This window comes from Phodopus roborovskii, unplaced genomic scaffold (assembly GCF_943737965.1).
Source record: "Phodopus roborovskii unplaced genomic scaffold, PHOROB, whole genome shotgun sequence".
In the NCBI taxonomy this organism is placed as follows: domain Eukaryota; kingdom Metazoa; phylum Chordata; class Mammalia; order Rodentia; family Cricetidae; genus Phodopus; species Phodopus roborovskii.
Genome location: NW_026125059.1, coordinates 14,621,432 through 14,641,907, shown reverse-complemented (window position 1 = coordinate 14,641,907; position 20,476 = coordinate 14,621,432). Strand labels below are relative to the sequence as shown.

At 52.2% G+C, this 20,476-nt stretch overlaps 2 protein-coding genes across 3 annotated transcripts in view; one reads left to right on the top strand and one right to left on the bottom strand.

The window, feature by feature from the left end:
* Positions 1-496: 496 nt before the first annotated feature.
* On the top strand, positions 497-6,832 carry Kcnk15 (potassium two pore domain channel subfamily K member 15). Its single transcript, XM_051186648.1, has 2 exons — positions 497-841; positions 6,140-6,832. The coding sequence occupies exons 1-2, from the start codon at positions 502-504 to the stop codon at positions 6,826-6,828; spliced, it is 1,029 nt and encodes a 342-aa protein (XP_051042605.1). The 5' UTR covers positions 497-501; the 3' UTR covers positions 6,829-6,832.
* A 4,768-nt stretch (positions 6,833-11,600) lies between these two features.
* Positions 11,601-20,476, bottom strand: part of Rims4 (regulating synaptic membrane exocytosis 4) — a 56,051-nt gene continuing 47,175 nt past the window's right edge. For both annotated transcript variants that reach the window (XM_051186690.1, XM_051186682.1), the window contains exons 3-6: positions 14,606-14,718; positions 14,266-14,367; positions 13,642-13,781; positions 11,601-12,123 (exon numbers count right to left, since the gene is read on the bottom strand). In XM_051186690.1, the coding sequence (XP_051042647.1) occupies positions 11,905-12,123; positions 13,642-13,781; positions 14,266-14,367; positions 14,606-14,718 (574 nt within the window). In that variant the 3' untranslated portion in view covers positions 11,601-11,904. The remainder of the gene's footprint in view (positions 12,124-13,641; positions 13,782-14,265; positions 14,368-14,605; positions 14,719-20,476) is intronic.

Here is a 20,476-nt window from a genome sequence, read left to right as displayed (position 1 = left end):
AGCTTGCACCCTAATTTTCTCGGCTGCAGCCACACCAGCTTCACTGATGCTCTCTCCTGTCTCCTGCTACCAAGTCACCTCCCTTCTGCTTTGGCAAGGAACCTACACTTGTGGCATGAATTTTGTCTCCCTGGCCACTCCTGGATGGTTTGGCATATGCCTCTCCAAGCGCTATTTTTCTCCTTTTCCACACCTGTCTTACCTTATCTTTTTGCTCATTTATCGTCCCTCCCTGTTTGCTGGCATACCTGTTCTATTCTCGCCGAGAATGGTGGGCACTAGAGGGCGCTTGATAAACATTTCCTAGACGATGACAGACGGGAGAAAGGAAAAAGTGACTAGCCCTAAATCCTGGGGCAAGCTCGGGATGGAGGCGGGCCCTCTGCGCACCTGGGCCGGGCCTCTGCACCAGATGTCCCTGAAGGGACCTGTCTGAGCTAGGGCGAGGAAGCCGCGGGAGAGCTCAGAATCTGCCCTCCGCTGGACGCTGGACGCCCAGGGATGGACCTGGCACCGTCGGGGTGCACGGACACCGCGACTCAGAGCCCTCGAGACGCGATGAGGAAGCAGAGCGCGCGCACGGCGGCGCTCATCCTGTGCATCCTGTCCTACCTGCTGGTGGGTGCCGCGGTCTTTGATGCGCTGGAGTCCGAGGCCGAGCGCAACCGGCAGCGGCTGCTGGCCCGGAAGCGCGGCGAGTTCCGCAGAAAGTACGGCTTCTCTGCCGACGACTACCGGGAGCTGGAGCGCTTGGCGCTGCAGGCTGAGCCGCACCGTGCCGGCCGCCAGTGGTGCTTTGCAGGCTCCTTCTACTTCGCCATCACTGTCATCACCACCATCGGTGAGCCCTCAGAGGAGCCTCCCCTCTGCCCCTCACAGTTTCGATCTCCGCCGCGGTGTGGTCTCACCCGGTCCCTGTCTTTGGAAGGGGCATGTTAGCTCTCTGAGGCTCCTTTGCCTCACTGGGCAGAATGTCAGTAAACGTTTGCCACGAGGCTAACATAGGGGTGGTTAGAAGAAACCCCAGGTTCTTGGGGGAACAGAAGTGGGGCTTCCTTGTCCCATTCTGTCAGCTGTATAGCCTTAGACAAGTTTCTTGACTTTCCTGAGCCACAGTGTTCTTCTCTGAAATCTAGGAGGCCTAACATGTCTTTCAAGGGAGAGGGAGCAATGACGGATGTGGTGGAGATTATTATGTGTGTGGATCATTTTAGCGTAGGGCCTGACCCACAGAAAACACTGTGGAAATAAGATTGTCTTTTTATTGTTATAACAATTATTCTGTTAGCCCCATATAACAGAGCTGCCATTTGCCTGTGACTGCTGCCTGGCTGGTGTCCTAGAGCCTACTAGGAAACCTATCACTTGTTAAGGGGATGACTGATTGACAAAGCTTTGACTCACACTGGGCATCCAGAGGAACCCCTATATATGTATACATACCATTTGGACTCCAGCTGTTGCCATAACCACACCTGGCCAGGACCTTAGGGGCTAAACCTGGGGAACCTGTTAGGAGAGAAACAGGCTCTCCAAGGCTCTGACCAACGATCTAGACACTTAGCACCAGGGGCCAGCTGTAGTTGCCAGGTGTCTCCGTGGCCTCAGAGGAGCAAACCAGAAGCCTGCATCTGGGAGAATGCACTTGCACAGGAGCCGTGGGTTTGAGCAAACCTGCAACCCTAAAGGCTGAGCACCTCCAGCCACCTGCCTTCTCAGGCAGGCTACTGTGCCTCCTCGACACAAGTTTTTGTCAAAGGCAAAAAGCAAATGTTCTACCTTGCTGGGTAGAACCAGGTTTAAGGTGAGGTCAGGTTGTGTGAACAGCCCAGCATGGTGCCACAGGCTATGCAGGCACTATTTATTAGTAATAATTTATTATTTGCCAGCTGTACACCCAGCTCCCATTCAATGTTTCTGCCCTCTCTTGTCTGCAAGCCCCATTCTCAAGATGCGCCTGTTTGCGGCACCTACAGAAGTTGTGGCTCATCTGAAACCTCTGCCCTCTGCCCTGTCCCGTTTTTACTGAAGGGCTATCAGCCATATTTGATCTCCCTCCTCGCTAATCTGAAACAAAAGCTAGGGAAAGAAATGGGGGGGGGGCGGGGAATCACCACCACCCAAAAAACCCAACAAAAACAACAAAAAATGGTATAGAAATGGGAAATGTTTTGTCTTTTCTGGCCACTTGGGGGCGCTACCACCTGCTTTATTGTACTTTTTTTTTTTTTTTTTTTTTTTTTTTTTTTTTTAAAAGAAGCCTTGCAGGAAGCCAGGCCCTGGAGTCCAGAAATGCAGTTCTTAGCAGAAGAAAGGCACCAAGAAGCATGGAGGATCTGGGGCTTAGGCTCTGGGACCTATGCACAGCTCCCTAACTCGAGCTGCTTCCTTTATCACAAAACAGGGTTAACAGTGTTAATCCCTGGCCTAATGAGCCAATCTACAATGTTGCTATTATCACTCATTTCCCTCTGCTCAAACCTGGCAGAACGCAAGCAGATTTCCTGGTCTACTAGTCCGAAGGAGGGCTCTGTCGCCCTCTAGCTTCCCTCTCCTCCCATTTGTTTGAGCCAGTTAACTTTCTTTGAACCTATTGTCTGTGTCTGTGCAGAGCATAGGTGATTCAGGGAGTACAGAGCTGGCTACCACGGTTCCTGTCCTCGAGAATTCAAGGCAGTGATGGGCAGTGTATGCCTGGGAGGCAGACCCACAGGGCCACGCACTGGAAGGGCAACCAACCGAGGAGCTTTAAATGCTTATGTTACATCGAGACTTTGAATACTATACATGTTCACACTGCACATTTCACAGGGTACCAGGGGGTGCAGAATGAAAAAGAAAGCCATTCCTGCCCCCTTTCCCTGGAAGCCTTTGGTCTTTTCTATTAGTGTATATTAATTGTACAGAACAATGGGCTTCACTGTGACATTTTCACACACATACGTCAGGCACTAACTACTTTCTCTTGTTCTCTTCCTTTGGACCTCTTCATGTTTTTTTTTGTTTGTTTGTTTGTTTTTTTTGTTTTGTTTTGTTTTTTATCTAGATTCTGAGTGAAAGAGGAAACACGCCATCTTTGTCTTTCTGAGTCACTATCCTGTCTCTTAACCCATTCATTCTTCCTGGTTCACGTACATCTTTCCTGTCTCTCCCATACTTCTAGCTACATGCTCTGTGTATAAGTTCCTTCAAGAACCACACACACTGTATGGCTGACACATTATATATACTATTCTGCCTATTCCTGCTCTTTTCATTTAGGACACCCTTTGTGTTTTTGAGACAGGGCCTCATGTAGTCCTGACTGCCTTCAGAATTGCTATGTAGCTGTTAATGACAGAATGTCTGGTCTTCCAGATTCAGTCTCCCAAGTGCTGGGATTTACAGGTGTGTGACACCATGCTTGTCTTTTATGTGGTACTAGGAATTGAACCCGGGACATCATGTCAAGCACTCTGTCAACTGAGATATATCCCAGACCCTGATTTAGAACATCATATTTTTTTAAAAAAAATATTAATCCTAAAGAGTCCCGCAATTTTTTCAGGCTGAATAGCAGGGCTTCTCAGCCTTGGAAGTCCTAACACCTTGTCCTGGTTAGCTCTGTTTTGAGGCCTGTCCTGTGCCCTGTAAAATGTTGGTAGTATTCTCATCCTCTACCTCTGGATGCCAGCAACACGCTACCCCATTCCTGTCCCCTAGTAGAGACAACCAAGAGCTTCCTTAGGTCTTGCCAGATGTCTGCATGGTGATATGGGCACGGAGGTTTGGTGTAGTATTCTACGTTGCTGAGACAGACCTAACCAGGCCTGTATGGATAGATGTGTGCCGGGTTCTAACCTTTGCTATAACTATAGTGGCAGCCTATCTGTGCGTACCATTTGCATATTTGTATACTGGACGGGTAACTGTGTAAAACCACACAGGTCTAGGGGTCTGTACTTTACCTTTACAGACAGAGTCAGTCTGCTGAAGGAGACATATTCTCTTTGGGAGATGGACCCCCCCCCCACACTTCTCCCTGGTTATAAGCCATTGTAAGCTATTGCTGCTCTCCCCAGAAAGAGACACATCCACACACTCCACAACAATGGCACAGTGAGCTGTGACTCAAGGAAGCCCACATATGCTTAGATACCATTAGTATGCCAGTGAACAGTGCTTGAACCAGAGTTTCCCAGAATCAGTTGGTGCTTAGTGAAGGCCAACAGAGTGGCAGAAGATGAGGAGGGATTTGAAGGGAGCAAGGGGCTGGGAAGGGGAGAAAAGGCAGCCCAAGGGGGGTGTGAGGGAAAACAAGAAAGAAGCGTAGAAATGACGTTCTAGTAGGAAAAGAACAGGATGAGAGTGTGGAGACTAGGGATTTGAGAGGAGGGGCGAGGCTGGGAGTGGAGAGGAGGGGTGAGGCTGGGGAATGGAGAGGAGGGGGTGAGGCTGGGGAGTGGAGAGGAGGGGCGAGGCTGGGGAATGGAGAGGAGGGGTGAGGCTGGGGAGTGGAGAGGAGGGGTGAGGCTGGGAGTGGAGAGGAGAGGTGAGGCTGGGAGTGGAGAGGAGGGGTGAGGCTGGGGAATGGAGAGGAGGGGTGAGGCTGGGGAATGGAGAGGAGGGGCGAGGCTGGGGAATGGAGAGGAGGGGCGAGGCTGGGAGTGGAGAGGAGGGGGCGAGGCTGGGAGTGGAGGGGGTGAGGCTGGGGAATGGAGAGGAGGGGTGAGGCTGGGAGTGGAGAGGAGGGGCGAGGCTGGGAGTGGAGAGGAGGGGGTGAGGCTGGGAGTGGAGAGGAGGGGTGAGGCTGGGAGTGGAGAGGAGGGGGTGAGGCTGGGGGAATGGAGAGGAGGGGTGAGGCTGGGGAATGGAGAGGAGGGGCGAGGCTGGGGGAATGGAGAGGAGGGGTGAGGCTGGGGAGTGGAGAGGAGGGGTGAGGCTGGGGAATGGAGAGGAGGGGGTGAGGCTGGGAGTGGAGAGGAGGGGTGAGGCTGGGGAATGGAGAGGAGGGATGAGGCTGGGAGTGGAGAGGAGGGGCGAGGCTGGGAGTGGAGAGGAGGGGCGAGGCTGGGAGTGGAGAGGAGGGGTGAGGCTGGGAGTGGAGAGGAGGGGTGAGGCTGGGGAGTGGAGAGGAGGGGTGAGGCTGGGGAATGGAGAGGAGGGGCGAGGCTGGGGAATGGAGAGGAGGGGTGAGGCTGGGGAATGGAGAGGAGGGGTGAGGCTGGGAATGGAGAGGAGGGGTGAGGCTGGGAATGGAGAGGAGGGGTGAGGCTGGGAATGGAGAGGAGGGGTGAGGCTGGGAATGGAGAGGAGGGGTGAGGCTGGGAGTGGAGAGGAGGGGTGAGGCTGGGGAATGGAGAGGAGGGGTGAGGCTGGGGAATGGAGAGGAGGGGTGAGGCTGGGGAATGGAGAGGAGGGGTGAGGCTGGGAGTGGAGAGGAGGGGTGAGGCTGGGAGTGGAGAGGACAGAGGAGGGATGCATCTGGGGAGTGGGCAGGTAAGAGAGGGTTGATGCTGGGGAGAGGGAAGATGAGAGGAGGGGTGAGTCTGGAGAGTGGGGATGGTGAGCAGAGAGGGATGAGGCTGGAGAGGAAGGAGGTGAGTGGAGGGGTGAGGCTTGGAAGTGGAGGGAGCTGGGGCTTCCTTGTGAGAGCTGGGACTTTACTCTGTAGGTACTAGGAAGCCATAGAAGATATCTCCTGTACCTTCCAACCAAGCATAATTTGCTATAATTCACATTTTCTATACACCATTGGTTATCAGAGCACCTATCAAATATGTGCCAACCAAGCCACAGAACCCCTCCTGCAGTTCCCAAACTCTTTACGCCCTTGTGTAGTCCTTCAACCCCTAGAGCTGCCAGCCGTGGAGCTGTTTTGCCTCTCCAGAGCATCCTATCAACTGGGTTCATGCTTCGGCTCTGGGCTTCCTCCATCCTTTGCTACTGCTGACAACAGAATATGCCCCAACAGAATTCTGTGGTTCTGAAGGACCACAGGTCGATTATTCACCTGCTGGGGTTAGGGGGACACAGAGGTTCAGAGCGCGGGGATGACCTAAGTAGGGCTTGGTTGGAGCTGTTGGGGACAGGCAGGCCTGGGGTGGAAGCGCCTTGGGTTAGGCTGGGCTCTCAGTACCTCATCCCTCTTTCCACACAGGGTATGGCCATGCTGCGCCAGGCACGGACTCCGGTAAGGTCTTCTGCATGTTCTATGCACTCCTGGGCATCCCCCTAACGCTGGTCACCTTCCAGAGCCTGGGGGAGCGTCTAAACGCACTGGTGAGGTGTCTGCTGCTGGCGGCCAAGCGCTGCCTGGGTCTGCAGCGGCCGCACGTGTCTGCAGAGAACATGGTGGTGGCAGGGCTGCTGCTATGCGCAGCCACTCTGGCCCTGGGCGCTGCTGCCTTTGCTCACTTCGAGGGCTGGACCTTCTTCCACGCCTACTACTACTGTTTCATTACCCTCACCACTATCGGCTTCGGAGACTTCGTGGCGCTGCAGAGAGACGAGGCGCTGCAGAGGAAGCCACCCTATGTGGCCTTCAGCTTCCTCTACATCCTTCTTGGGCTCACCGTCATCGGCGCCTTCCTCAACCTGGTGGTCCTGCGCTTCCTGGCTAGCGCTGACGCCCCTGAGCGCTCAGCCCGCCGCGCCAGCGCATTTCGCAAGGGGGCGCTCGAGAGCCGAATCAGCCGGGCGGCCTCCACCTGCATCTCTCTTCGCATCAGTCAGCTGGAGACCTGGGCACGTGACAACCCAGCCTTCTCGCCTCCCTTGAGTCCAGAGGCCCTGCCCTACTGTCACAGCAGCCCAGACAGACGCCGAACGCGGAGGAAGTCCATCTGACAATCCTACCCTGGTCAGGCCTGGCTAATGTCTAGTCCCGTCTGTTAGCAAACCCACCCTTCCTCTGGCTTGGAGGAAGTTGAGTCTCCCGTTACCATCTGTGGATCGTCCCTTCTAGAAATACGTGACTGCTTCACTAAAAGCACAAGCCGACTCTAAAGTCACCCTGGAGGTGTAAACTGTTTAGTCTAAACTTGTAGGAAAATGTGGTCTTCAGCCCCTAGGAGGGGTGACACCAGGTCACCCCTTCAAAGGATGACAAGTGGCTAGCTTCTGCTCTGAAAAGGACATAAGGGGAAAGGCATAATTTTAAACACTAGAATTTCCTCGTGAGACTGGATGCTCATGCTAGAAGTATGAGCTAGAGACAGACTGAAGGCAGTTTATGGCTCACAGTGGGCAATTTCTGCAGTATATAGATGGCACTCCCTTTGCTCTGCATGAAGGGTGACATTAGCCTGTGTGAAAATGGTTGCCTCCATTGTCAAGCACAGCCTTGTCCCTGGCTAGCCCCCTTTGGATCAACAGGCTGGCCTTCCCCCTTATCACTACTGATAGGCAGCTCAGTGGTGTGGGACAGATTTCATTCTGGGTCCCACCAATCACCAGCAACGTGTCATTGGGATTTCACATCACTTTCCTTTACCCACCAGTAAACCAGAGCTCATTTGCAGGCCCCGCTTCACATGGGCACCTGTGGCAGAGCTTCCAGATGTTAGCTTCTGCCCAGAGAGGGTGTTAACAATCCCACGGCAAGGCACCTTGGCATCCCAGAGCACTCACCCCTGAAAACACGTGCCCCTTATCTTCCCACGCAGAATTGTCTCGACGCAAAACAAGAGCAAAGCCAGGGTAGAAAAGCCAAAAACTTTAATTTCCAACATGAGCTATGTGGTCATGAACACGATGCGATGTGACCCACTCCGACTCAGAGAACCCCCGAAGCCCTCCCTCCCTCCCTGAAGGGCCAGGCTGTTCCTGCTCCCCAAGAGGACACAGGAGATGGAGGGAGACGCCCAGCCCAGGATGCTGGAGTCCCACCTTCCTGCCACCTTGCTGGGGGACACAAAGGGCTCAGAGGTGACACGTGTGTCTGCTTCTGGCCTCTTCCATTCCCATACAGGCTCTTTTGCTGAGATGAAAACCCTTGAGGTTTGTCAGGTAAGCTTGTGGAAAGGCTCCATCCACCAAGGCCCTGTTCTACAGACACAGGCCCTCCTGGAGGGCCAAGAGAGCCATTGCAAGGGACAGGAAGGGGGCCCAAAGCTCTGGGCCTGGTATAGCGCTGTTGCTCAATAAAGAAATGCAGGTGACCTTGCCTGGTGCAACAGCTCTGCCTTGGGCAAGTGTGGGGCGCTGTGCCTTTTCTGAACCCTAAAGTGCTCCGGAATCTCCTGCCTGAAGGAGTCCAGCGGTGAGTCACTCACCTGTGTGCTTGTGTGCTTGCATGCCTGTGCTGTGTACCCTGGGGAATGAGCTGGAGCTCAGCCACTGTCAAAGCTGGCAGTTGGGCAAGCATCTCTCTCGGGACATCAAGCTCTCCCTCCTGAAAACGGGGCTGACAATATAAACCTCCCTTGACTTGCTATTTGGAGCTCTTGTGGGGGTCAAGAGTAAAATCACTGGGGACACACTGTGGGGAGCACTATGGGAAGCGGGGCTATCCCTTCTGAGGGCGAGTGAGGACTTCCTGGAGCCCCTACTCTAGAAACTTTGTAGGTGGGTGAGTGTTTTCCACCCACTCTCAGCTGGATCTGGACAGGTTAGGACCCAGAACAAAAGGCCTATAGCAAATCCTTCAGCTCCTGATCACCAGAGAGATCGCTCAGGAGATCCTGGACACCCTAGTGCCTCCTCTTCTCCCAACTCACGCCTAGAAAAGGCACTGGCCCAGGAGAGAGAGAGACAGAGAGTCAAGCAGGGTGGTGTCGCCTGTGCTAGAAGCTGGAAGTGATGGTGGTGGCCTCTGAGTGCCAGTCTACAGCTCCAGGCTCTGCCACCCCCACCCCCAATGCATTTTGTTGAGAGGCCTTAACCAAATGACTTCCTGCTGGGGCCTGCTGGGGCCTGCTGGGGCCTGGGTTTCCTAACCTCTCAGATTGGCTACAGCTTGTCCTGCCATAATTTGGAGCCACTAGGAGGCTCCAAAGAAAAGGAGTAGAAAGGATGAGACTAGGCAGTCCCCTTCCTCCTGTCCTGGCCCCAGCTCAGCATGACATGTGAATGAAGAGGAGATCTAGGTAGCAATGCCCCTGGGCATACCAATGGCCTCGGGAGGGCTCTCCTCAGGCAGGGACTTGGTATCTTTTTTTTTGCAAAATGCAAATGGACTGAAGGATCCCCAGGCCCTGCCCTTCAGAATGCAGAGGCATTCTGGGAAAGGAAAATGGAGATGGCCCTACCCTATACATGGCCTCTGTCCAGAGGAAAAAAGAAACGCCCCTAAAGACCCAGCACCAGAAAGGCGCCCCCAGCTCCGCCCTCTTACTCCTCTCCAGATGGTAGAGTTTGATTGACAGAGGGTCAGACAGCGGTGGGGACAGGCTGGGCTTGATAATCCCCAGAGCTAATGATGGAAATCACTTCCCCTCCCCAAGCCCTGTCCAGTCCTTGGTGAGGACAGATAGGGTTCCCACACGAGTGGTCACAGCCCCTGGAAAGTGGGGCACACGCTTACAGTGATACAAAGAAATGGGGCCCCAGCCCCCTGCTCCACCCCTCCAGGAGGCGAGTGGGATTTCACAGAACGAACAAGAAAATCACTGAGGGGGCCTCAGGACCACCCTAGGGTGTTATTGCTTTGGAGTCAGTGCTCCTGCATTCCCCCCTGTCTCTCTCTCTCTCTCTCTCCCTCTCTCTCTCTCTCTCTCTCGCTCTCTCTCTCTATCTCTCTATCTCTCTCTCTCTATCTCTCTATCTCTCTCTTGCTCTCTCTTTCTCGCTCTCGCTCTCTCTCGCTCTCTCTCTCAGACAAATCAGAGCTGAGCCTCTCCTCCTCTGGTTGTGATAGCCAGGCTCTGTCCCACCCTGAACAACGACAGCGGTGACAGCTGGGGAGAGAAGATGCTCTCCTGGCTCAAAATATTCTACGCGGTGAGTAATAGCCTAACTGAAGAGATATCACACTGGTTGGAAATAAATGGGGTGATGGCTAACTGTGGGCCTCAAGTGGGACCCCAAACAGAGCCCTTGTCCTCAGGGCCCGCCCCTCCACACTCTGAAGACCAATTTGAGGAGAGGGGCCTGTGTGCAGCCCCTTTCCTGTGCAGCGTCAACAGCTCCCTGTGAAGATGACAGGATGGATCGGAGCCCTAAAGGGCACTCATAGCTTAGCCAGGCTGGGGATGGGGAGAATTCCCAAGTGGGAGAAATCCCTGGAAGAAAAAGAACCAGGAACAAGGTGGGGTTCAACAAAACCTTGACACCCTCAGTGGAAAATGACACCCTCTAATGGAGCCCAGGCCCCTCTAATGGAGCCCAGGCCCAGCAATCGTCAGGAGTGCATCCTGAAGCAAATCAATGCCAAGGGCATTTCCCCAGAATGCTGAGTATAAGGGGGCAGTTAGAGCTACAACTCTATAAGGGAGGAGAGAGGAAGGGACGGAGGAGAAGGTAAAAGAGCTGGCCTTTGGGGAGCCAGGCAGCCCACCCAGCCCAGGCTAGAGAGAGGCTGCGATCTTCTGGAATGTACTGGGGTCCCCCCTCTACCCCCAGCCTGGGGCTTGAAAAAAAAGACTACATCTGAGCTAAGAACAGGCCTCAGGCGTGAACACTAACTACCCAGCTAACCCGGACTACCCTACACAGCAGGGACTAGGTGAAGAGGGGTCCCAGGCTGCTGGTCGGCTCCCAGGACAGAGAGAGAAATGTGCTTCTACAGGGGCCAGACTGTGTCCTCCCTCGCATGCAAAAGGGCTCCTGCAGGCCCTAGGGAGGGCCACAGGAAGGCAGCTGCCCAGGCCTCTGGATCTTACACTCATAGCTCGGCCACCCTCCCTCTGTACCTCCTTGAGCCATGGGGATGAGGCTGGGGCAGTGGCTTCTGCCCTTCGCACAGGATGGGTTATTTAAAAAGACTAAAATGGGAGGGGCTCTAATGCCTCCCCAAGACCCTAGACCAGAGGCAGAGGGGTAACAACATGACCCTTGGTCTCATCCAACAAGTTGGGGGTCTCCTGTTTGGGAAACCCTTACCTCGCCGTCACTCGACTTAATCCCAGCTTTCTTCAAAGCTGGGCTCCCACTACCCCTACACAGGAGAAAAGCCTGTGTGCAGGGTTCCAGAAACTCAGGTCCCCGCAGTCCTCCACCATATCACAGATGCCACTGTCCTTTCCAGTCCACCAAGAGCTCCAGAGCAGCATGTTACAATCCCATGGAGCAAGGATTCCTGGGGAATCCGTGCCAGGCCTCAGGCACCCCCTCCTCTCCCTTCATCTCTGCTGGCCCCCAATTCCTAGAGCTTGCAGCCGAGGGGCAGGAAGGAGGGGATGGATGGATGGACTCAGACAGGCTGCGGCAAAGCTCCTTCCACGGGCAGGCAGAGGGAGACCCACACTCCCCTTCAAGTGGGGAGCTCTGGGCCCCCGGGAGCTGGCTCCGGATCCTTGCAAACTGCCCCATCAGCTCTGGGGCAAGAGTAGCTGCCTGAACCCGGTGCCGCAGGAAAGACACTTGCTGGTAATTGGCACCATGGAGATGGCCGGCTTGATTCTGGACTTGGCTCTGGGCAGCGAGCTTCCAAGGAAGCAAAAGGGGGGTGGCAGGGGGTGGGGTGGGTGGGGCAGGAGAGTAGTTTGCTCTGCCGCCTCTGTCTTTTTCTGACTGTAGCCGCATCCACCAGGTCAAAACCGGCCAAGTCAAAAGTGTAGCCAACCCACTGGGAGAGGGAAGGTCTCAGGGGTAGGAGGTGAAGGAGTGAGGAGGGGCCCAAGGGAGCAGATCTCCCCATTCTGCTTCCCCACTGTGGGGAAGAACCCCATCCTCCGGTGTCCAATGTGCCCCTGGGCCTGGGGTCCCAGGTCAGGGCTGGGTGGTCTCCAGGCCATCTTGGGGAGCCCCTCCCCATCCCTGGCATTAAGATCTCTCGCCACAGGGCCCCACGGTGCTCTCAAGGGACAGCTGGGATGCCTGACGGAGCAGAGGACCTGTGGCCGGGTCCACCATGGAGGAGGTGGGGAAGAGCTTGTACCAGCCCACAGCCAGGGTGGTCAAGTCCAGTTCCTCCAGCAGCACTCGGGCCACACCCATGAACTGCTTCCGCTCCATCCGCCCATAGTTTCCCCACACAATCACCTGCAGGACAAGAGAAACATAACTGATTCCATCTTGCAACTGAGAGCTTGGTACTTTGTTCAGCTGGTAGAGTGCTTGCCCAGCATGCACAAGGCCCTGGGTTTGATTCCCAACACTGCACAGGCACCAAGATCACAACCCGTACACGAACATATGGGCTGGCAAAACACCCACACAATAAAAGTTAAGAAAAAAAAAAAAAAAAAAAAAAAAAACCATGCCTGTCAGTCAGACCAGAACCTAGGGTCCCTCAGGCCAATGCAGCTAAGCCCTGTGGAGTCTACCTCTTTAAAAACCATGCAAGGGGGCCCAGCAAGATAGCTCAGCAGGCAAAGATGCCTGTTGCCAAGCTTGATGACCTAAGTTCAGTGTCAGAGCCCACATAGAGGGGAGAGAGGGAGGGGAGAGTGGTGGGGGGTGGACTTCCATGAGTTGTCATTTGACCTCCACATGCATTCTGTGGCATGTGTACCCCCAGCTCCAAATAAAGTGACAAGTCATTCATCTGACCACATTTGGCTCTAGTGTCCCAATCATGCGGTCGCCCTCTCTGCCCCATCCTCCACACGGCCCCACTTTGAACAAAGGCCTTGAAGGATGGCCCTACATCTGCAACATGGTCCCTCTCCATGCTTTCCCCACAGGGAGCCTCAGACCCCACAGGAAGCATCGTCACAAAGGGGACATTGAGTCACTGTCAGCTTCCTTTCTTGTCCAACTAATTTTCCTCTGTGGAACCTTCCTGGTCTCTTGATCAACGCCATCTCAGAGTTGGCCTGTGGGTCTGGGTCTGTGGCTGCAGGACCCTCATCTTCTGTCCTGTACCTCATCTTTTAGTTCTGTCCCCCTCCATGAAGGTGGACTAACTCAGCCATGCTCAACAAGGCCTAGAGTGGTGGTTCTCAACCTGAGGGGCGCGACCACCTTGAGCGTTGAATGGCCCTTTCACAGGGCACATATCAGTTACCCTACATATCAGGCATTTACACAATGATTCATGAGTAGTAAAATTACAGTTATGAAGGAGCAGCAAAATAAGTTTATGGCTGGGGGGTCACCACCACATGGGGAACTGTATTAAAGGGTTGCAGTGTTAGGAAGGTTGAGAACAGGCTTAAAGGATAGTCCTCAGTCAGGACTGTCACTCACTGTCTGCCTGGGTTTTGTTTTTTAATCTTTTTAGAAAACTTGCTTTTATTTTATGTGTGGTATGTGTGCAGAGGTGTGTGTGTGTGTGTGACATATACATATTTTGTTGTTTTTAGTTTGTGTGTGCATTATTCATGCATGGAGTGTTCATGAAATGTCATTCACAAGGTCAGAGGACAAATTTTGGAGTTAGTTTATTCCTTCCTCCATGTGCTCCGGGGATGAAATAGCCAAGACTCATGAGGGACAAAATTCACAGTGACACAGGAAGCTGTGGGTGCAAGTCAGACTCAGTGCTTCAACTCCCCTGGGCAAGACACTTGAGAGACCCTGCTTCAGCACATACACACACACAGAGGACCCCCTTACCTGCAGGACTTTGCCCTGTGGACTCTCAGGAAACAGCAGCACCTGGTTGTACAGCGGGTCCAGTGACTTGCGGGCCACTTTGGTCTTCTTCTTGGCAATGCAGACACCATTCTCCAGCAGATAGGCCTTGATATAGGCAGCTGGGGACAGAGGGCAGAAGGCAGGGTTCAGGATGCTCCCCCAAATTGTGGGTAATAAATGCAACAGAGAGAGGTCAACCACCTACTTCTGGGGATCGGAGAACCCCCAGGAGTATGGGTAAGGGCCACAGGGCAAATGGGTGCAGAGTGGGCAGTGTGTGTAACCACACGAGGATGGGTATTATCTGAGATTCCACCTGGGTGGGCAGCACCTGAGGCCGTGTCTGGGTGGGCCTGCTTTCCTCTAGTGGTCCTCATTGCCTCCTCTTTCCTCTGCTTATTTGTTTCTCCCATCAGTCCACAACTTGCCCACCATGCCATCCTTACACTTTCATTTGCCAGCCTCTCCCACAAATGCTTTCTGAGTCCCAAGGGGTGTAGAGTATACACTAGGTGCCAGGGTATAATGATAAACAAAAAGTATCTCTCTAAGAAGGTTGGTCCAGTGGACCACACCAGATACATCTCTTAGATGTTCCCACACCTGGCAGTGTCTTGGAGCCTGGCTTGGCAGTCAGTCCCCGAGCCTGGATGATGTCCACCTCCAGCTGGCCGTTCCTCTCTTGCAAGCCGATCTCCACATCTCCTGCAAGACATGACACTAGAAAGTGACTTAGGAGCTCTAGTAGGTGCTTGCAGTCCCTCTAAACCCATCCCAGACCAAACAAGATCAGACTAAGTCCCATAACTACAGCTTGGACACTCCAGAGGTAGGCATGGAAGAGGGCTAGACTATATGGTCCAGGCTCCAAGCCAGGTGCTCAGAGCCTGAAGCCATCAGGTGAGGGCAAAGGAAGGAGGGGCACAGGGCTTCCAACACTTACCCATGGGTGTGGTAGCCAGGGTCTGGCGGCCCACAAACTGCGCTGGCCCCATGCTCCCCAGGAAGTCACTGAACTGGGCATCTGAAGCCAGGCAAACACCTCCATAGTTAAGACTGTGAGAAGAAAAGGATGTGCTTTGGGATCGATGCAGAGGTTCAAAATATTCCTCATCCCATGGTGGTTTTTGTTTCTTTGTTTGTTTGATGAGACAGGGTTTTTCTGTGTAGCCCTGGCAAACCTGGAACTCACTCTGTAGAGCAGGCTGGCCTCAAACTCAGAGATCTGCCTGCCTCTGCCTTCTGAGTGCTGGGATTAAAGGTGTGAGCCACCATCACCCAGCTCCATGGTGATCTTCATCTACACCCACCACGATGCTGATTTAACTGGCTAGGGAGGCTGTAGGGGTCATGGGAGACAAAAAGCTTAATGCCTTGATATTTCAAGTGTGGTCCAGAGATCAGCAGCCTCACCTACATCTGGAGCTGCTAGATCATATGTGATGCCTCTGCCCAGCTGCTAGATCAGAATCAGCAGTTTAATGTGAGGCTCACTCAAGAGAGGCCAGACGATCAGTGCCCTGCACACCAGCCTTGGGCCCCGACAGATGCTGCTGCTGTTCGGCTTCCTGATATCCACTTTCACTTTTGTGGTAGTAGAACCTCCAGTTTCCTTTAGGGACCCCACATCTGCAAGGCATGTGATTGTAACAGGGAGGAGCAGCCCTCAGGGCACTCCTTTTCTCCAGGACAGACGGACATGGCTCAGTTCAGGCAATGAAAATCTGATACAGAAGCTTTTGTGAACTGATGAGTTGAAACTCCCTTTTCCATCAGACTTGGGCCTTTGACATGGAACTGGTGTGACTGGTATAGAGAGCCTGGGAATGAAGGGTTTTTGAATAATAAGTCAGTAACAGTTACTATTATTCCTTCCTCCATGGTCCCAGCAGCACAGTGATAACAGTCGAAGCTACTAACACTACCCAGCACCGATAATCCTGCAAGGATACACGCATTCCAGCCAGAGTCTTTACGATACATTCATTCACTCTGTGTGTGTGTGAGTGTGTGTGTGGTGTGTGTGTGAGTGTGTGTGGTGTGTGTGTGTGTGTGTGTGTGTGTGTGTGGTGTGTGTGTGTGTGGTCTGTGTGTGTGTGGTGTGTGTGTGGTCTGTGTGTGTGTGGTGTGTGTGTGTGTGTGTGGTCTGTGTGTGTGTGTGTGGTGTGTGTGTGTGTGTGTGTGTGGTATGTGTGTGTGGTGTGTGTGTGTGTGGTCTGTGTGTGTGGTGTGTGTGTGTGGTGTGTGTGTGTGTGTGTGTGTGTGTGTGTGTGTGGTATGTTTTAGAACATCCCTGGCACTGTTCTGAACATAGACCACATCAAGGAACAAGACAGACAGTGATTTCTGTCCTCACAGGCACATAATAAGACATACTGTCAGTGAGTGGAGAGATGGCTCAGTGGTTAAAGGCATTGGTAACTCTTTCCAGGACTCGGGTTCCATTCCCGGCACCATACTGGCTCACAACTGTCTGTCACTCTAGATCCTGGGGGCCTGATGCCCTCTTCTGACCTCTGAGGGCACCAGACGCACACATGGTACACATATACTTGTCCAGAAGAAACATGAAAACAGGTAAGTATAAATAAATATACCCAAAAAGAACATCAATTATATACCATTAAAGAAGGTGACAAATGTTATGGAAAGAAAGAGAACAATGGAGCATGTGGGATGCTTGCCGAAAACTAAACAATGTGTTCAGCGTTCTCCATCTTATTAAGCCAGTTGTCCCTTGGTACCCATGATAGATTGAGTCCAGTTCCAGAAACCCTAGAGACACCCAAATCCACAGATGCTCAAGTCTTTCCTAGAAGATGGATGTACTGATAGAGTTTGCATAGACCCTTACATGTCCCCTCACGCACTTATTTTTTTAAAAGATTTTTTAAAAATTTAATTTCATTGTATGTATGTTGCTGTTTTTGCCTGCCTAGGTACCTGTGTGAAGGTGTGTTGGAATCCTGGAGTTGCAATTACAGATAATGGTGAGGTGCCATGTGTGTCAGCTGGGAATTAAATCCAGGTCCTCTGAAAGAGCAGTCAGTGCTCTTAACATCCGAGCCATCATCTCTTCAGCCCCCCAGTCCCCCCAACCCCGCTATGCACTTTAAATCGTGGGCAGATTACATAAGACACTTCCCACAATGCCACTGTACACGATAATGTAAGCAGTTGTTATGCTGTGTTGTTTAGGGAAAATGACGTGGTAGCTTCATACATGTGCAGTACAGACATGACCACTGCTGATCTACCTAACAGACAACATGAACAGGGCAAACGATGCTCATTTAGTGGGACCACAGGGATGGAGGGCACGAGAAATGGAAGGTGCTGGAGCAATGTCCATCTGTGCGCCATCCCTTGATGTGCTTTCATTACAGTGATAGGCATGTGGTAAGTCCAAATTTTGCTTTTGAAACCTTCTGGAATGCCCCTCCCCCGCCCGTGCCCGAATATCTTTGAGTTAAAGCTGATTCAGTCCACAAAAGCAACTCATGGATACCAAGGGCAGACATATTTTGGCTGTCACTCCTGGGCCTGTTTTGGAGTTAACATGGATTCACTCCACATGTACTCTCTCTATGTACAGGACATAGATATAACCTTCTGGACAATCTTGAACCACCTGAGATTAAGCTTCAACAAACCAGAAAAATGGGACCTTGACTCAGTGATTTGTAACAGCAAATGAACAATCCTTACTGTGGGCCACCAGAGGTCTAAGGGCATTTTAATTTGTTTGGGCCTTGAAGTTCCTTGGTCCATACTATTGGTGGACCCATCTTACAGATCAGCTGGAGAGAGCAGTAACTACTCAAGCCAGGCAGATAGTGTCTGGCTCACCCTGTCCTCCCAGCATGCACCTCTGCACTCTCAGTTGCCATTTTTCACCTGGGGCTCACAGTCTGCGGGCCCCTCATCTGGCTGCAACAATGCTTGCTTCTGCTTATAGGCAGGGCAGAAGGAAGCCCCTAAGGGTTAACTTCTTCCCCCTCACCCCAGAAACAACATCCAACTGATGACAGCTGGGAGTGGCCTGCAGCTGGGATAATGGATAACTTGATCACACACCTTCCACAGCCTCCTCAAACTTTGGCTGCCTGCTGGGGGAGGGGGGCCCATAGGCATGACCTCTGCGCTATATGAACACCCCCTTCCTATCAGATTTCTTCTTGCTCCCAGTGTTGATTTATGGGGGGGGGCTTCCTATTCCACCAGAGTCTTTGAGTTAGCTTCAGAAAGGGGGCTGCCTGGCACAGGAGTCACGCAGGTAGAACCCATGGCTATATTATATTCGTTCAGCAGCAAGTACAGAATAAACACTCACTTAAATGTTTGGAGATTAAAGTGTGTACTCATCACTCTTCTAAAGCCAAAGACCCTTAGTTACTTTCACTGAGAGCGACACCAGACTCACAGCCAAGATGCGGGCTTCACTCTATGGCTCTGGGTCCCTCTGCCCTACCTTCCCAGCATTCTGGAGGATCCAAGATCTATTCTGTAAGGAGGATGTGGGCTCTAAAACAGAGAGAGGTGGAAAGGTAGCCAGGCCTTGTAGGTTTGAGGCAGGAAGGAGCCCATCCCCCAGGTGACACCAGGCATTCTGCAAGCCAAAATTGAAAGTTTCCTCCAACATCCTCATCGCCTGCTCCTTGATTTCCTGGTGGAGTGCAAGCAGACAATGGGGAATTGGCAGGCCTGGTAATTAGCAGTAATTGTTTCTAATATCTGGGCGGCTGCCTGATTTCCCATCCCAGGGTGCCTCGCTGGCTGCCAAGGCACCAAGCTGCCACCCTGAGCTAGCAAACACGACATTCATAAAGCAAGAGGCACAGTGTGCCTTGCCCCTGCTGGCCAGAGGATCAATTCCACCAAGAGGCCATGCTCCACCCTGGGATCTCCCCCTGGAGGTGTGGAATGGAGCAGTCTAACAAAACAGACATGGTTCTATGTGTGCCTCCCTGGCCACCGGCCTGTCGAGTGACTTCCAGCAAGTCGACACTGTCACCTGATTCTAATCTGTTAACAAGATCACTGCCTTGTGCGCAGTGTGCCGTGCCTGTGGTAAATAAATATTTCCAGGCTCCGCGCAGATCTGTTAGCAAAGGGACACGAGGGAGCTTCTGACTGTGACATGTTTCACACATACTACTTCATAGAATAATCCTTGCATGCAACAGGAGATCAGTAAATGTTCCCTGCCAAATTCCCAAACTAGTGGAATAAAGGATAACAATTAAGATTTATAGTGTGATATACACCTCACATTCCAGTGCTGGGCAACGTGGGTGAAATTTTAAGCAATTTTAATTGCATTTATTTGTGTGTGTGTGTGTGTGTGTGCGCACGCGCGCGCGCGCACCCATGCATGTGTGTATGTACACACTCAAGTGTGCATCACACATGGCACCACAGTGTGCCTAAGTCAGAGGACAATTCACAGGAATAGGCCCTGTTCATGTGAGCCTTGGAACTGAACTCAGGTTGTCAGGCTTGGCAACATGTGACTTTACCCACTACGCTATCTTTCCAGCCCTTGGGGTTTTCCACCTCTCTGCGCTATAGTTTCATTACATATCAAGTGGGAATGAAGAGTTCTTGTCTAGCTGAATGGCCGGGGAGCATGGGTGGGATAACACCGGTTCACACTGAGCCACTCCTGAGCCAGTCATAGAAAGACGTCACAGCAGCCAGTCCCTACTGCCCCTCCCGGCACAGTCTTCTCCCTTCTACTTGGCATTTTCATGGTCCTTCCCCTCCAGCACAGCAGCGTCTGGATGCCTGGGACCAAGCACAGGCCATAGGATTGATGGAAGGCCTGCAGGAGCCAGTTCCTTCCAGGGCCAGCGCCACACAGGCAGAGGCAGAGCCTTGAAACAGGCTTTTACCCATTGTTCCACTGGCCTTTTATTTTGCCTTAATGGTGAAATGAGATTTCCCGCAACTCAAATCCTATTAGTTTTGTTTGTGGCGCGCGATCCATCTGTCTTTTATTATTAACCTTTGAGCTTAGCTTGGACCCTGTGTTCTTGGTGGTTAAAGCAGTAATTGGGTAATTCACAGGTTTGATTCCATTCTCTTTTCCAGTTGGATCACCCGACTTAATGGCATCAGAAATTAAAAGGCTGTGCAACCCTCATGGTGATTACAGGCTGCGGTTCTAGGAGGTTCTGGAAGTCAGTTCTGTTTATTCACTGCCTACTGTATGCGATGTCCATGTCCATCCATCCAGTCACACCCCACAGACTCACCTCACTTACAAAAATTCTGCTATAAGGCAAAATGTGCAGGCTTATAAATGACTGAGAAGAGAAAAAAAAAATCCTGCAGTGAAAATCACAGGTTATGAAGAAAATGGGTCAGTGTCACATGAAAAGGTGTGTGTGTATGTGTGTGTGTGTGTGTGTGTGTGTGTGTGTGCATGCCCATGGGGGGCAGGAATCTGGTAAATATGGTATAGAATTTCATACACATTAAATGATTGAGAAGTGCGTAAGTATTACAATAAATATAGTGCTTTACCCTCAGGGGCTGAAGATGGCTGGCAGCATAGAAAGGGTTGCCCTCTGTGATTTGTTGTGAAGCATTAGAGAAGGCTGGGAGCTAGGCAGTGGTGGCGCACACCTTTAATCCCAGCACTCAGGAGGCAGAGGCAGATGGATCTCTGTGAGTTCAAGGCCAGCCTGGTCTATAGAGCGAGTTCCAGGACAGACTCCAAAGCAATACAGAGAAACCCTGTATCAAAACACCAAAACAAACAAACAAACAAAACTTATAAGCCAAGCCTAATACTATTAATGGACTAATT